Genomic DNA, 17,040 nt, shown 5'->3' on the forward strand with positions numbered 1-17,040 from the left:
AGCAGGGGCGCCCTGGCTGGGCGTGGGACCGTGCGCCCCAGCTCCTGGACTGGCCACCCCGTGGCCCGAGCCCTGTCTGTGCAGCCCGGGGATCCCCCCCCTCCACCCCCCCCCGACGCCGGGACGCAGCCAACAGGCCGCAGGAGAAGCAGGAGCGGTGCTGCCCTGGCGGGCGGGCAGGGCAACGCGGGAAGGGCCCCCACTGGGCCTCACAGCCTTACGGGGGGCGCCTGGGAGCAGCCAGCCGCCCACGCCCGCCAACGCCCCGGAACGTGTCGAATGTCCCGGGCCTGGGTCCTCCGCCCGGACGTGCGGGGGTGCGAGCAGCACTGGGGACTCGGGAACGTGAGGCACCGGAAGGGCGGGCGGTGCGACGCGGGCATCTCACCTAACCTCTCTGTGTCCTCCCCTCGGGGCTAGTGGGTCTGAGGACTGATGTCCTCTTCTTAGGCTGCGAACCCTTTGACCTCACGAACCCCCAGGTTTCTGATTCGCTCTTTGCTAGGCCGTTCCCGGGGCTCGGACTGCCCTTCCCGCTCTTCGTCCACCGTGAACTCCTACTCATCCTTCGCAGCCCCACTCGGGCATCACCCCCAGGAAGCCTTCAGGAGGCCTCTCTCCAGCTGGGCCGGGCTCCCCGGGCCCCTCAGTCCCCGCACACCATCCTCTCCCCGCGCTCCCACAGCCGTGAGTCGGCCGCAGCGTCTCCATTCTCGGGTGCAGCCCCGCCCGTGTGGACGTCGGACATCGGGGCTCAGCGGCACCTCCATTCCTCTCCCAGAACCCTGAGGCTCAGGATGCCCCCTGGTCCCCTGAAAGGGCGGCTCTGCTGGTGACTTCCCTCAGGCAGGCGGTCCGAGTCCCCTGGAGGCACAGACATTGGGGACCCTCCCTGTGAGCAGCCCCCCCCACCCCACCCAGGGGCTGGCTCTGGCAGGTGCTGGTACCAGCCCTCAGGATGGCCCCTGCCATGCCTCCGGGCTGCCGGGGGCTGGAGGGGCAGGGAGTCATGTCTTAGGAACCCCAGTTCTCTCATGCTGGTGTGGGGGGTAGGGGGAGGGGCTTTGGTGAGAAATGAGGGAAGAGGGCGTCACCATCTTCGGAGGGGAGGGGACTGGGGGGAGGGGGGTGGGGGGCGAATTTTGACTTGGCTGCTAACTCTCCGGGTGGCCGTGGGGCAGGCCTTGCCCGGCCAGGCCTCAGCCTCCTGATCTGGCAGAGGGGGATGGGACAAGGCGCCCAGTGCCCCAGCATGAAGGCTGTCTCCTCCCCTCTCTCCTTTAAAAAAAATAAAATAAAATATATATATATATATATATATATATATATATATATATATATATATATATATACTAGAAGCCCGATGCACGAAACTCGTGCAGGAGTAGGCCTTCACAGCCCCAGCGGCTGCCTGGATCCCTCCCTCGCAGCTGCGGCTGCAACCCCGGCTTTATCTGGAAGGTCATCCGGAAGGACGTCTGGTCTAATTAGCATATTATGTTTTATTATTATAGATACACACACACACACACATATATATATATATATATATAATTGATTTCAGAGAGGAAGGGAGAGGGAGAGAGAGAGACACATCGATGATGAGAGAGAATCAGTGATCCGCTGCCTCCTGCGCGCCCCCCACCGGGGATCGAGCCTGCGACCCGGGCCTGTGCCCTGACCGAAATGGAACCGGGACCTCCAGGTTTGCAGGTCAACGGTCAGCACTGAGCCCCGCCGGCGGGCTCCCCTTCTCCTTTTAAGGAGATCTCTCACCTATTGATTCACAACGGGAGGGACCGGTTATCGATCGCCGAGACCCGCCCCCGCCATCACCTCGGCGCTGCCTACCCCTGCGTGCGCACTTCACAGGCAAGCTCCGCAGCAAAGGCTCAGAGATGTCGAGTGACTTGCCTGAGACCACACAGCCAGGACAGGGCGGCGTCGGGACTTGAACCCAGGCCGTCTGACAGAAAGAGGCTTCCACAGAGCCCTGGGCGTCTGTCCCCGCCCACCCAGCACTGGCTCCGCCCCCAGGAATCCCCCTCGGCCTGGGGAGGGGCCCATCACAGCAGCAACCACATCCTGTGACGGTTGCCCTGGGGGGGGTGGGGAGCCAGCGCCTCCACCTCTGGGACAGGTGAACAGACACAGGCCCCTCAGCCCTGAGAGCAGGCCCACTGCCAGCCCCCCTGCACCCCTGCACCCCTGCACCCCTGCCTGGGCAGGCCCAGAGGACACTGGGCTCCAGCCTCACCCTCAACGCCGAGGGGGGGCATCGGCCACGGCAGCAGCTGAGATGCCAGCACCTGAGCTGGTGGGGAATTCCTCTGAGCCCTGTCCACAGCCCCTCCATGTCCACAGCCCCTCCCCCACTCCTCCCACTCCCCCACCCCACCCACCCTCCCCCACCCCCTCCCGGGCCTGGGATCAACTTCTTCGCCAGGCAGCTCTGAGCAAGAAATCCCCTCGCACGGCCCCCCGGCAGCTGTGGAGGCCCAGGCAGGACCCACTGAGCCACAGCCCCATCCCACTGCGTCAGGGCTGGGCTGGGAGGCCGGGGGGCCTGGTGGCTGCGAAACTCGGAGCCGCCGCCGCCTCTTCTGGGCGACAGGCCTGTGTCTTGTCCTTGCAGCCCCAGCGTCTGTCAGGGCACAGGCCACAGCACGTTTCCCAGGGGCCTCGATGGATAGACCTGCGCCCACCAACACACGCACACGTGCACACACACACAACACACACATGCACACGCACGTACAGCCTGGGTTCTATAGGAGGTCAAGGACTGGTCACTCCACGCCTGGTTTCACTCAGCAGTTTAATCCCCGGCTGCCCCGGCCTCCGTGGAGGCTGCCCCGGCCTCCGTGGAGGCTGTGGCCGTGCTCAGGCCTCTGGTCTGGCGCTGCATGTTCACAGCTTGTCGGGGAGGCTCCCGGTGCCCAAGCAGACAGACGGGCACGTGGCCCCTCCCGGCCGACCCCTTGTGCCTTTGTCCTCAGGGCCGGAGCCGTGCTGGGTCGTGCGGGGACTCTGGAAGCTGTGGGAGGCTCAGATTCAGATCCGCTGCGGGGACAGCCCCGATGGGCCCGTGTCTGCCCCTCTCGCTACTTGTGGGCTCTGGGCTGCCCGGGACTTGGGGCACCGAAGCACCAGAACCCGAGGTCGGGGTCCCAGGCGTCACCCAGTCCAGCCCTCGGTGCAGCCCGCTGAGAGGGGCGGGCGCGTCCAGTCCACCCGAGACCGAGAGCGCGCCCTCTGGGGGGCGGCGCCGCGCCCTGCGGGTGAGGGACGGGCAGGGGGCGGGGCAGCAGGTTCTGTTTGTGGCCGAGATGGAGGGTGGCGCTGCCTTTCCTCTCTCGGGGGGCCCTCAGCGCCGGGCACGGTCAGGTCCGGGAGGACAGGGCGGGACAGGGCGCAGGCAGAGCCCCGGAGCCTCGCTGGCCCGGCTAGGCGGCCCCGATGTCGTCGTAGTCCTCGTTGTCGGTGGACGCAGGCTGCGGGCTGGCGGATCCTGCGTGGCCGGGAGGCTCAGGTCAGCGGGAGGCCCTGTGGGTGCCCCGACGGCCCACGGGACAGAGCTGAGTGGCCGTGTCCACGCCCCCCTCCCCAGGGTCCTGTGGGGACGGGTGACAGGAATCCCACCCGGTCCTTTGTTCTCTGCCATCTCCCTCGCTCGGATGCCCGCCCGGAGGGCAGAGCCGGACCTTGGTCCAGGGCTGTCCTGCCTCCGCGGCCCCAGACCCCGATGACCATCGAGGCTGGGAGCCCCTCTGCCACCCCCGCTCCCCCGGGCCACCCACTGCTTCCGCTTGAATGCCTCCGCCAGCGGGGAGCTCACTTCCCCTCCAAGCCCCGTTCAATCTCTCTGTCCCATCCGCCTCCATCCCCCCCCCCACTCCCGCTCTCTCTCTCTCTTTACCTCTCTTCTTTCTCCAACGAATCCAGATGTGCCCCACTCATCCACTCCCAGCCCTCTCTGTCCCCCCTCCCAGGACCCCCTCCCCTGCCCCTGGCACCTGGACACCCAAACAGCTCCTCCGGAGGGGGCGGGGGCAGCGGCGGCGGCTGGAAGTTCTGGTACCACTCCCCGGAGGAGGTACTGGAGCCGTCGTCAGCCGAGGGCCCTGCGGAGACCCCACAGCCAGTCACCCTCCCCGGAGGCAGCCAGCCCGCACACTGCCGGGGTGGGGAGGCCTCAGGACTCCAAGCCTCCAATTGGATGAAGGAGGCAGTGAAGGCCCAGAGCGGGGAGGACCCTTGCCCAAGGTCACACAGCGAGGTGGGCACCCGCCCGGTTCAGGGCTCCCAGCCTGAGGCGTGCTCCGCCAGGTGGGCCGCAGGATGGGCGGCTGGGCACACAGAGCCCTCGGGCCCAGCTTACCTGAGAAGGTGCCCTGGGAGCCAGCCAGCTCCAAGCGCGGGGGCTGCTCCAGGAGGGGGCCCCACAGCGGGGGCCTGCTGCTGGGACTGTTGCAGTAGTCCTCCCCGGACGACGTGCTGGACCCGCTGCTGCTCCGGGGGGGCTGCTGGGGGCCCAGGCTGGGGGGATCTGCAACGCAGGGTCCAGGGTCGGCAGGGGGACCTGGGAGGCACGCGCCTCTTCACGTCTCCAGCCGGGAGGGGAGGACGGCGGGCAGGGACGAAGGCTTCGGGTTAGACTGGGCGAGGGACTGCCCGCCACGGGGAGCTGTTCACACCAGGAAGGGCCTCTGTCCACAGCCCTGTCCACAGGGGGGCTGAGGGGGGCTGCTGGGGCTGCCCGGGTGGGCTGAGCTGCACCACCACCCCCGCCCCCGCAACCCACCTTCCTCCACGGGGGGCATCCGGAACCGGCTCTGCTGGGCCTCCTCCTCCGTGACCCGGTATCGCTGGGAATCTGCAAGCAGCGGGTGGTGAGGAGGGGCGAGGTTCCATCTCCTGGTCCCCTGAGCCTGGAGGCGGGCCAAGGCTCCATCTCCTGGTCCCCTGAGCCTGGAGGCGGGCCGAGGCTCCATCTCCTGGTCCCCTGAGCCTGGAGGAGGCCGAGGCTCCATCTCCTGGTCCCCTGAGCCTGGAGGAGGCCGAGGCTCCATCTCCTTGTCCCCTGAGCCTGGAGGCGGGCCGAGGCTCCATCTCCTGGTCCCCTGAGCCTGGAGGAGGCCGAGGCTCCATCTCCTGGTCCCCTGAGCCTGGAGGCAGGCCAAGGCTCCATCTCCTGGTCCCCTGAGCCTGGAGGCGGGCCAAGGCTCCATCTCCTTGTCCCCTGAGCCTGGAGGAGGCCGAGGCTCCATCTCCTGGTCCCCTGAGCCTGGAGGCGGGCCAAGGCTCCATCTCCTGGTCCCCTGAGCCTGGAGGCGGGCCAAGGCTCCATCTCCTGGTCCCCTGAGCCTGGAGGCGGGCCGAGGCTCCATCTCCTGGTCCCCTGAGCCTGGAGGAGGCCGAGGCTCCATCTCCTGGTCCCCTGAGCCTGGAGGAGGCCGAGGCTCCATCTCCTGGTCCCCTGAGCCTGGAGGAGGCCGAGGCTCCATCTCCTGGTCCCCTGAGCCTGGAGGAGGCCGAGGCTCCATCTCCTTGTCCCCTGAGCCTGGAGGCGGGCCGAGGCTCCATCTCCTGGTCCCCTGAGCCTGGAGGAGGCCGAGGCTCCATCTCCTTGTCCCCTGAGCCTGGAGGCGGGCCAAGGCTCCATCTCCTTGTCCCCTGAGCCTGGAGGAGGCCGAGGCTCCATCTCCTGGTCCCCTGAGCCCGGAGGAGGCCGAGGCTCCATCTCCTTGTCCCCTGAGCCTGGAGGCGGGCCGAGGCTCCATCTCCTTGTCCCCTGAGCCCGGAGGAGGCTGAGGCTGGACCCGCGGGAGGACTACCCCAGGGCACGGAGGGACCGTCCGGGCTCACGTCCTGGTCCAGGACACCAGGGCGGGGACAGGCTGCTTCTGGCCAGAAGCCCTCGTGCTGTACCCCTTGCCCCGGTGCCCCTCCCGCTACCTCAGAGAACCTCGAGGCGGGGCCTTCCCCGCGGGCGGGCAGATCTGGGCAGGAGACGCCAGACACGGCCCTGGAGGGGCGCCCAGAGGACCCGCCACAGGCCCCGGCACCCTCCTCCAGAGCCAGGGGAGGCAGGCCCACAGGAGCTCACGGACGCAGTGTCTGAACGTGCATTCGGCTCTTTCGAGCCTGGCACCCCTGACTCCTGGCCTCCCGGCTCTCAGCTCCCAACACCAGCACAGGTGCCTGAAGAAGTGGGACCATTTGCATCCCTGAGGCCCTGGCGTCCCCCAAATCCACTTCCCTCCTGTCGTGGGAGACCCTCTGCCTTTATCTGGACACACAGCGGCCTCGGACAGAGGCTCCGTCTCCCTGCCTCTCTTGCAGCTGGTGGGTCAAGTTCCGGCTGGCGAACCCTGAGCGGGAGCCACGTGGGCATCTCCGGCCGTAAGGGGAGGGCACGCCCCACCTTCCGACCCCCTTTCCCGCTGGCTGGGATGCGGGCGTGGTGGTGAGCCATTCTGGACCACGTGGACGAGGGCAACACCTTAGGGACTGCAGAGCAACAAGAGGGAAGGAGCCTGGGCCCTGGGCCGATGCCTGAGGCCACTGTCACTTGGGGTCTCTGTCACACACAGCCAGCTGTCACCCTAACTGATAGAGCAGCTGCGGGCAGGGCTCAGGAATTTGCCACGGACTCCCAGGGATTCCACAGTGGGTGCGGGATCCTCTGCTCTCGGTCAGCCCCCCAGCTTTGCCTGGGCCCTGCTACCCCGGAAGGCAGAGCGGAGAGCCGGAGGAGCGGGAGAGCAGGTGGGGCTGGGCTCAAGGTGGAGGTGGGGGTGGGGGAGGCTGCTGGAGAGGACGGGGCACAGAAAGAGCGTGTGAGCGTGCAGGAAGCCGACTGGACGGGGTCTCCCCTGACTCCCTCGTGTCGCACAGACACAGCCACCTCGGGTGAGTGGCGAAGGACAGGCCTTAAGGCCCTGCGCGGCCAGAGGCGAGCGTGGGCGGGAAGGAGGGGGGAGGCCATGCCTGGAGCGTGGCGATGCCTCCAGAGCCACAAGCACTTTGAACCCTTCCGTGTGGGGCCTCCGACAGTGAAGCCGGTGGGCCACAAGGGGGCTCCCCGCTAGCTGTGCAGGGGTCATCCCGTGGGACGTGCTGGAGGCCCCCAGGCAGCCGGGCCTCTCCCTGGCTCGGGCCAGAGGGCCCCGGGGCGCTGGCCAGGCACTCACTGTAGAAGGTGGTCAGGGCCACGGGAGGCTGGGCGCTGAAGTCATAGTGCTCATAGTCTGAGTCGGAGCCGGAGTCCGAGTCCGCGGGGGGCGGGGCCTGGACCTGGATGGGCAGCTTGGGAGCTGGGGAGAGAACAGAGTGGGGGGCCATGGCCACGCGGTGGGCGGAGGGCGCAGGGAGAGGCGGCAGACAGCGTAGATGCGGGAGACAGAGAGGCAGGGAGGGCGCCAGGCAGCCCGTCAGCTACAAGACCACAGCCTGGGTTTTCCCAGCTGTTTCCACCATGGCACACACGGACCTCGGTGACGCCCAGGTGCCGAGCGTTCACATGGCAGCCCTGCCCGCCCGGCGCCGTCCTGGCGCTTACAAATATGCCCTCTCTGAACCCTCACACAGCTTCGGGAGGAAGGGCCCATCGGTGGCCCATTGTACAGCCGAGGAAACTGAGGCACGGAGGTCCTCACCTTGGCCCTAGACCAGTGGCTGGCAAACTCATTCGTCCACAGAGCCAAATATCAACAGGACAACGATGGACATTTCTTTGGAGAGCCACATTTTTTAAACTTAAACTTCTTCTAACGCCACTTCTTCAAAATAGACTCGCCCAGGCCGTGGTATTTTGTGGAAGAGCCACACTCCAGGGGCCAAAGAGCCGCATGTGGCTCGCGAGCCGCGGTTTGCCGACCACGGCCCTAGCCCATCATGCTCGGTGAGCGGCTGCTCCGAGCCCAGCCCTGCTCAGGATCTGCATTCACAGTCTCTTCTCAGATACACGGTCCTGCAGAGCACATTAGCCCTGGCTGAGCTCGCATGCTTTTCGAACAAAGACGACTCAATAGTCACGACGCAATGTGATCAGACTCCAGCTCTGTGAGCAGAGCTCCAAGCGGTATGACTCGTATGTCAGAGGGCATGGGCGAGCGGTCCAAGTGTTTGCCTTCGGAAACCCCGGAATGGAACCATGTCCCAGGAGAATCGTGGCGGGGCCCGCGGGGAGGCTGAGTGGACAAGCCACCGAGAGAGGAAATGCAGCCCTGGCTGGTGTGGCTCAGTGGGTAGAGCGTCAGCCTGTAGATTCAAGGGTCCCGGGTTCGATTCCGGTCAAGGGCACATGCCAGGCCTGCGGGCTCGATCCCCAATGGGGGGGGGGGGGGCGAGCAGGAAGCAGCCAATCCCTGATGCTCTCTCATCATGGATGTTTCTATCTCCCTCTCCCTTCCGCTCTGACATCAGTAAAAGCATAAACATTTTTTTAAGAAGAGGAAATGACATCGCCACCTGCTAGCCAATCAGCAGAGCGGAGGTTTCCCGGGAGAGCAAGGTCCTATGTTGGTCCCAAACTCAGAAGCCTAGCCAGGGGTGGGCAAACTTTTTGACTCGAGGGCCACCATGGGTTCTTACACTGGACCGGAGGGCGGAACAAAAGCATGGATGGAGTGTTTGTGTGAACTGATATAAATTCAAAGTAAAGGAGCGGAGGGGAGAGCAAGAGAACCGGATAGAACAGCAGGATCCGGCCCGCGGGCCGTAGTTTGCCCACGGCTGGTCTAGAATGACGGCGCCACCCGCTCCCCCGTCCAGGCCCGGCGAGGCTGGCGCAGGCCTCCTCCTGGCTGGGGCCCTGCCTGGTGCCCTTCCTGCCGCCCCAGCCTCCCCACCCCAGGGGCGTCGCACCCTACCTTCTTCTTTGGGGATGGTGCTGGGGACCTCCTGGTAGCTATTGACCCCTGCTGGGGCGGCGGGCCGGTGTTGGGGTGTCACGGCAACAGGGAGGGCTAAGGGAGGGGCGGAGACCCTGCAAGTCATTGCTGGTTCCCTTCCAGTCTGCCTGGCTCTGTCCATCCCCCTCCAGCCCGCCCCCCCCCCCCCCCAGACAAGGCACACACACATACACGGTCTGGTCCTCCCCTGGGGCCACATCGGTCCACTTCTGTGGGCATGCTGGGAAAATCCTTCCCATCAAGGGGTTCTCCCAAGTCCAGGGCTGAATCATTGCTACTCCTGCTGGGGTCCCCTAAGCTCCCCTCCCCCCGAGCAGGCTGCACCCCGGGCCCGGGCCTTCCCTGCAGCTCCCGGGGCGCCGCACCCACCGTATTTCCCTTTCACCCGCAAGAGGAGGACCAGGATGCTGATGAGCGCGCCCAGCAGGAGGGCTCCCAGAACGACACAGGGAATGAGGAGCACCAGCTCCCGGGGCGTCCAGTCCTCCGCCGGCACCGTCCCCGCCGGCTCTGGAAGCGACAGCCCCGGTCAGGCAGAAAGAGGAGGGACGTCGGCTTCTCCTCGCCGGCTCCTCGCCTCCCCGTCCTGCCTGCGCTCCTCTTCCCTTTTAAAGGGTGGCGCTTCCTCCTGGCCCCGCCCCCGAGCTCTCTGCTCAGCTGCTCCCGAGCGCCCGCTGCGTGACCAGGGTCCCAGGCTGCCGGGCCTCTGTCCGGTGGGGCCACCAACCAGTCCCCTCAGCCCAACTCTGAGCGGGGCCGCTCGGCTGAGGGATGGTGGGGACTGGGGGCCCGAGGCCCTGCCGGGGGATCTGACTCTCGATGGTGGGCATGCGGGCTCCAGGCTGGACTAACTCATCACACAGCAGCCGGCGCCCAGACAGCCGCCGGGGCACCGCCCCCCACGCTATGCTACATGCTTCACACAGATGCATCCCTGGGGCCCCCAGCAACATAGGGTCCTGCCCTCCTCCCCCTCCTGCGCCCTCGCCAAGGGCTCTGCGCTCAGAGGGCCTAGGAGCTGCCGCCGCCGCCGCACACACCGCACACGGCACGGCCCGCCGGGGCTCCCGCTCGGGAGTCGGCCCGGAGCCGGCCACGCTACACGCCGCTGGCAACTGGCCCAGCGTGGATGCACATCCAGCCCCCCTGGCTGGCTGCCCTCTCACCCCCCGAGCCTGGCCTCCTCCCCCCGCGGAAGGGTCAGGACGCGGCCTCCCCGGGCGGCTGCTGCTGCGAGGGTGAAAGGCTGGGAAGCAAGGACGGCCAAGCGCTGGGCCGGCGCCCGGGACACCATAAACGCGCTGGCTGTCCGCCTCGCGCCCCCGCCATCTGGCCGTGTCAGACCCGCTCGGCTCTCCTGCCCGCCAGAGCTCACGGGGGCGTGGGGCGTGGACTCCTGCCCGCAAAGCAGCAGGATTCGGGGAGCTGACGAGGCGGGGGGTGGGGGGAGGGGGCCCAAGGGCCTGGGGAGGAAAGCCCAGTGTCTGGAGGTGGGGACAAGCCTCGATCAGGCCCCATCCGTGCAGACACACATGCGTCCATACATACACACACATGTACACACACGTGCACCTATGTCCCCCAGCCTCTGAGACACTCACCTACGGTGGCTGGCTGTGCGCTTGTGAGAAGGTCAGACGTGGACCCATTGAGCATCTTCCGGGAACCTGTCGGGAAGCACCACGCATTCGCTTGGCACGTGTTACTGAGCACCTACTGTGTGCCCCGACAGACAAGTGACCTGGAACAGGGGCACGGTCCCAGCGGGGCATGTGGCTAAGGAAACCGTCACACACACACACACACACTAAGGAGAACATCATGGATTGCATGCTGGGCGCGTCCCTTGGTTAGAATGTGGGCCTAATAACAGAATGCGCTCTCCCTTCTGTGCAACCCGCTGCAGACCACGAAACCCTTTCCCATTCGGCCGGGTTTGCTCCTGGGGGGAGGGGGGCCTCAGGAGCGGGGACGCTGACACTCGTCATTATCATAAGCACTTGGCAGGTAAGGGAGGGCAGGACCCCAAAGTCCCGGGGGGTGCTCCGGGATTTCCCAGCCCGGGGCGTGGCTGGCGTCAGATCCACGTGGCCTGAAACGGAAGCCGAAGGCGTGTTTCCTCAGGTCTAACGCTCTCGCCTGTTCACCTTAACACCCCTGAAATCGGGGGATGGCGTCAGTCACCGCAACTGACGACACGTCAGGGGAGCACTGGGCAGCCCTCTGTCCGTCACGGCGCATACAACAGCGACGGCGCGGCCTCTCGGTGCCGCCTCGCGGGCGTTGAAGGTCACTAGGACCCAGGTCCTGCGTGGGGGTGTGTGGCTTTGCGCCAAAATAAGACAGACCCAGGGCTGGGCGAGGCCGGGCGCAGGGTCAGGCTCCAGGCCCTGTCCGTGCGGTTCCTACCACCTGTGTCTCCTGATAGGGTTTCGCTATGATCACCAGCCCTGGGTGGCCAGTCGCTCTCATCTCCTGAGCCAACCCCAGGCCCCAGGAACCACCGACCAGCACAGAAAACGCTCCGTAAGGTTCGGTTCACGGTCCTGGGGCTGCGTGGAGGATGTGTGGCAGAGACGCCCTGGTTGCCTAGCAGCGTCTGCGGGGCCTGTAGGGCGGGGGGGTCCCTCGAATGCCAGGACGTATCATTCCCGACCTGGTCCACCTGCGGGACTCAGGCGGCAAGGTCTCAGGCTGCGGATTCAGGTGGAATTCCTGGTCCACACCTGGGCAGGGGGGGGGGCGGGGGGCAGGTACCTGAGCAGAGGACCCTGGCTGCCTTGGACTGGCTGCACAGGTTGGAGTTGTTGAACCGCCAGGAACAGTCCGAGAGGGTGGGCTCGTCTCCCCGGCACGAGTAGTACATCCGGCCCGACAGGGAGTGGGGCAGCCCCCGGGGTGTTGCGACCACGGTGCCACAGCCCAAGGCCCGGCAGAGCACCTGGGCCTCCGATGTGTACCACTCGCTGTCACACACCGTGTTCCAGACCCCGCGGAAGTGCACCTCCACCTGCCCCTCACAGCGGTCCGTGCCCCCGGTCAGGTGCAGGGACTGGTGCTCTGTGGGGAGTGAGCGGGGCGAGGGGTGGGGGGCGGGGGGAAGAGTCAGGTCAGGATCCTTTGGGCCCAAAGCCCCACCAGCCAGACCCACCACTGAAACAGACACCGCCAGCATCTGCAAGCCCCCCTCCTCGGCCCCGTCGCGCCAGCTCCTACGTCTTTGCTGCTCACAGTGTGGTCCATGGACCGCAGCATCGGCGCTGCCTGGATTGTAACGGGCAACAACTACGCTCTACTTCCATCATCCTAGCAAATGTTAAACCCAGCTGGTGGCTCCAACCTGGTTTTCCCATCAACACTGGAGTCTGCATGTGAAAGGTTTGTCCGTACAATTTACCCATCAGCAGCTTCAGTTCCTGAAGGAACCCATGGAGCCATCTGACCTCAAGGCCTCAGAAAACCAGATGGCCAGCTCGAGGCTGCTGACCATGAACATCCATGTTGGGACCAGCAAGGACACTGCCTGCCTGTCCACAGCCCCGCCCCCTCCTGCTCTCCTGCTTCTGCCTTCCCTCTCCCTCCTGATGAACCCTCTGCCCGCACCAAGATGTTAGGATGGGCTTTGCGACAAGAGTCCCCCAGCTTCTCAGGTGGCCGGCACTTGAATAAACCCATTTCCTTCTCGCCAGCACCTGTCTCGCGAGTTTGGCTTTTATGGAAACAGGCAGCTGAACCTGGGTTTGGTTACGGAGTCTTGTTAAACATGCAGAATCTCTGGCCCTAACCGGTGTGGCTCAGTGGATAGAGCGTCGGCCTGCGGACCGAGGGGTCCTGGGTTCGATTCCGGTCAAGGGCATGTACCTTGGTGGCGGGCACATCCCCAGTGGGGGGTGTGCAGGAGGCAGCTGATGGATGTTTCTCTCTCATCGATGTTTCTAGCTCTCTCTCCCTCTCCCTTCCTCTCTGTAAAAAATCAATAAAATATATTTTTTTTAAAAAATGCAGAATCTCAAGTCGCATCCCAGAACCACAGAGTCAGAATCTACATTGAACGAGACCCCCTTTCCCCCCAGTTCCTGTACACGTTACAGAGAAGCGTTGGCTGGACCAGAACCTCATGGCCTCATCTGGACTGCCAGCAGCCTCCTCGGGGCCTCCCTGCCTCCGTCTTCCCGTGCTGCTCCGAACCAGGTGGCTGCCTCCCACTCAGGAAGAGCCTCACCCCGAGATGTGGGTGGGTTCATCCCTCCGGCTCCGGGTTGCCCGCTGCCTCGAAGCTTCCCCTGGCTTTCTCTCTGGGGGCGTTTACCACCATTGCCCGGGGTCATGCTGGTCTGGTCTCATCTCCCCTCCTGGACAGGGACCATGCAAGGACAGGGACGATCTCTCCCGCGCGAACTCCGGGCCTGGCGCCCAGCAGGTCTGCAGTAAGTGTTGGTGGAGGACCGGGGTTCAGAGACGTCACCCACTGACCTGAGCACACCACGCCGGCGTCCTCCTTGTGGCCACAGTAGCGCTCTCCAGGCTGCCCTGGGCAGTCCCACAGGTAGGCCTCGGCTCCAGAGCAGTTCACCTGGTCCCGGTGGATGGGTCCTCGGCCCGGGGCGAAGTGCAAGCCGGGCAGGGCCTGGATGGCCCAGCCGCAGCTCAGCTGCCTGCACACCACGTGGGCATCCTCCAGGTCCCACGTGTCGTCACACAGAGACCCCCACTGGCCGTGCTCCAGCATCTCCACGCGGCCAGCGCAGGGGCTGCCACCATCCACCAGCCGCAGGTCGCGGTTCTCTGGAGGGGGGCGGGGGGGGGGGGGGAGAAGGGGTTATGGGTGAGGGCAGGGAAGAGGGAGAGGAAGGGAGGGGTGGTGGGGTGGTAGGGACTGGGCCAGGTAGTTGTGGGCAGGGCTGTGGAGCTGGTGGGAGGGGCTAGGACCCTGGAGCGACCTGTGGGCGGGGCCTGAAGAGCAGGGCCCAGGCCTGGGAGCTCAGTGCTAAGGGACCCTGGGGACCTGGCATAGTTATGTATTTTGGGGTCAGGGGTGGGGATAAAGAGACAGAGGTCCGGAGAGGGATGAGGGACGGGACCAGCGAGTCAAGCCTGCAGACACCATGAGGACTGGGGACTTACGGGGTCGGTTGAGGACCAAGCGGGCCAGTTGGAGTTGGCGGGGAGTGGGGGCGAGGCGGGGCGGGGGAGGGGGAGCTGCAGGCCGATGAGGACAGGCTCAGAGCTGGAAGTGAGACCAAGCTGTGTCCTTGGGTGTGGGCACCAGTTGTGTTTCGATGGGCGGGGGGGGGGGGGGGGGGGGGGGGGGGGGGGGGGCGGGGAGAGGGACGTCCGGAGGGCAGCTTGGGCCCAGTGCCCAGGGCTGGGGGCAGCAGGGAGGGCAGTGGCAGGGCCGGGAGGTAGGGCCGGCGGGGCTCAGGGGGCGGGGCGGGGCTCAGGGGGCGGGGCTCGGGGGCGGGGCTCGGGGCGGGGCTCGGGGGCGGGGCGGGGCGCGGTACCTGCACAGGTGACCTGGGCCGGCTGCCCGTCGCGGATGCACAGGTGCTGCTCCGCCCTGCAGAGCTGCCACTCGCTGCTGCTGCACAGGACCATGGGCGCCAGGGCCCACGTGGCGTTCGGGGTCCCGCTGGCGTTCCCCAGGGCACGGTCCAGCGGCAGCGGGGTGGGCGGGTCCGGCCCCCGCTCTGCCCCTCCGCAGCCCAGCGCGCGGCACGCGGCCTCGGAGGCGCTGCGGTCCCAGAGCGCCCCGCACGGGGCCTCCCAGGACGCTCCCGCCCGCACCTCCACGGTCCCGCTGCAGCGGTTGCTCCCGTTCACCAGGCGGACCTCCAGCCGCTGCCCTGCAAGCACCAGGCCCGGCTGAAGCCCCCGCAGGCCCTGCTGGTGCCAGGACGCGGGGGGCAGCGGCTGCGAGGGCCCCCCCTTCCTGCCTCCTGACTGGACAATACCCACCCAACTCGGGGCCTCAGGGGCGGGACTGGTCATCCCCACGCCCCCCCTTAGGCCTGACCCCTGCTTCTCCTTAGGTCAGAGGGAGGGGCTGAGGGTGACTCTAGGGGTGAAGGAGAAGGGGCCCTGGGACCCAGGGGTCCAGTCCCCAGAGACCCTCCCCTCTCACCCCTGCCTCATGGGCACCTTGTGTAAGGGAGGGCAGGGGCCTGGGCTCAGAGGTCCCTGATATTGTGGGGCCGGGGGTCCCCCCGCCAGGCCTCTCTCTGTCCTGAGGGTACTGACCGCAGTGGAGGCCCCTGTGACCTGGAACCCGCAGGGCACAAGGGGGGGGGGGGGCGGGCAATGACGGGGTGACGGGGTGGCGGGGTGTGAGGTGGTTCTCTCTTCCCCAGAGCCCCTCCTTGGGGAGCCTCGCCAGTACTGCACCCCCAGGTTAGCGCTCAGCTTGGCACAGAGTGGGTCCTTTACAAATGTCTGTGGGGCTCACCTAGGGCCCGCCTGGTGGAACCACCCGACCCCACCCACCCCCTCCCCACCCCACCCACCCCCTCCCCACCCCACCCACCCCTCCCCACCCCACCCACCCCCTCCCCTCCCCACCCACCCCCGCCCCTCCCCACCCACCCACCCACCCACCCCCTCCCCACCCCACCCCACCCACCCCCCTCCCCACCCCACCCACCCCCTCCCCACCCCACCCACCCCCTCCCCATCAAGGCTTTTTAGCTTCCCCTCAGCAGGTCCCCTAAGATGCTCCCTGCGCCCTGGCCCCCCTGGATGTGACTTCCCAGTGGCCTCCCGGATGGGGGTTCGGACTCCGAGGAACCGGAGGAGGCCCTGCAGACACTGGGCGCGAAGGGGGGTGTGGTCTGAAGTTGGGGCGCCTCCCTGGCAGCCTTCAAGTCCATGTCCCCTCCTGCCCCCCCAGACACGCCTGCTAGGCCTCGGGACGCCGACCAGGGCCTCACCTGGCTCCGAGGGCTGGCTCTCGGCACGGCTGGGGCTGGGCTGGCCGGATGGCGCTGGCGACGGGTGACCTGAAACCAAGCAGCAGCCGCCGCGGTGGGTGAGGGAGCTGGGCGTGGAGTTCACGGACGCGGGGCCGCGAGGGGCAGGGGCACTTGCTGGAGCCGCTGCGGCTGATGGGGCCGCGGAGAGACAGGGCCTGGGCCTGGGGCGCCTCCCTCTCCCCCAGGGGAGGGAAAGTCTCACGCTTTGGAGCCCCGGCGTCCGCCCCGCCACATAGTAAGTGCGTGCGTCCTCGGGAGCCACAGCAGAGCAGAGAGGAAGGGCCGGGCGTGGGGCCAGACCACGCACCCGCCGTGTGACCCTGCCCAGCCCGGTCACTCTCCCTGCCAGAGCCCAACGCGCTGGCGGTAGCTTAGGAGGCGGTTGTGGCTAAACGGGTGTGATCTCTGATATACGAGGACACTTGAGCCCTAACCGGTGCGGCTCCGCGGGTAGCACGTCGGCCTGCAAAGAGTCCCGGGTTCGATTCGGTCAAGGGCACGTACCTCGGCTACGGGCTCCTCCCTGGCCTAGGCCCCTGGGGGGGCGCGGGCAGGAGGCAACCCACCGATGTGTTTCTCTCATCGATGTTTCTCTGTCCCTCCCTCTCTCTGCCACTCTCCCTAGGAATCGATGGGAACAGTCCCTCGGGTGAGGAGGAGCAAAGAAAGAAGCAGCTTGAAGATGGCGTTCTTTGTAGAAAGGACATTTGGGCTGGAAGTGTGTCTGGGGATCCGTCGCAGACCCGAGGGGAGCGGGTGCGCCTGGCCTGCGAGCCGGGGACGCCGCTCTGCGTCCGGGCGGGGAGCCGGTCTTTGTATCTGTCAGTGTGTTTCCCGTCCCCGCGCAGGGAGGAAGGGTCAGCACCCACTCTTCACAAGTGAGGAAGGGGACCGAGGGACAGAGATCAGTGCCCGGCCAGCGCGCCGTCCCCCTGGCCTGGGAGGCCGACCTGCTTGGTCTAAATCTGCATCTTCCTGGGCCCTTCGGCCTCTGTCCTGCTCGGCCAGTGGGAAGCCCCAGTGGAGACAGAGGGTGGGGGAGGGGGGTCATGGTGATTGTTCCTCTGGCTCCATCCCGGGAGACCCTTCAAGCATCGGAAGGTCATCGTCCCTCTCGAGGCCGTCCCCGCCCCTTCGGGTCTCGCTGACCTTGCTCG

The 17,040-nt window shown here is 66.5% G+C and overlaps 1 protein-coding gene across 1 annotated transcript in view; it reads right to left on the bottom strand.

The window, feature by feature from the left end:
- Positions 1-3,446: 3,446 nt before the first annotated feature.
- The window catches only part of CD6 (CD6 molecule), a gene marked incomplete at both ends in the record, with an annotated part of 30,523 nt that continues 16,929 nt past the window's right edge, over positions 3,447-17,040 (bottom strand). The window contains 12 exons of the mRNA XM_080643249.1: positions 3,447-3,511; positions 4,017-4,124; positions 4,382-4,549; positions 4,805-4,876; positions 7,197-7,319; positions 8,877-8,972; positions 9,288-9,428; positions 10,520-10,585; positions 11,676-11,978; positions 13,392-13,703; positions 14,420-14,761; positions 15,842-15,910. Coding sequence (XP_080499375.1) covers positions 3,447-3,511; positions 4,017-4,124; positions 4,382-4,549; positions 4,805-4,876; positions 7,197-7,319; positions 8,877-8,972; positions 9,288-9,428; positions 10,520-10,585; positions 11,676-11,978; positions 13,392-13,703; positions 14,420-14,761; positions 15,842-15,910 — 1,865 coding nt within the window. The remainder of the gene's footprint in view (positions 3,512-4,016; positions 4,125-4,381; positions 4,550-4,804; positions 4,877-7,196; positions 7,320-8,876; positions 8,973-9,287; positions 9,429-10,519; positions 10,586-11,675; positions 11,979-13,391; positions 13,704-14,419; positions 14,762-15,841; positions 15,911-17,040) is intronic.

This window comes from Plecotus auritus, assembly GCF_963455305.1.
Source record: "Plecotus auritus genome assembly, chromosome: 9".
NCBI lineage: Eukaryota > Metazoa > Chordata > Mammalia > Chiroptera > Vespertilionidae > Plecotus > Plecotus auritus.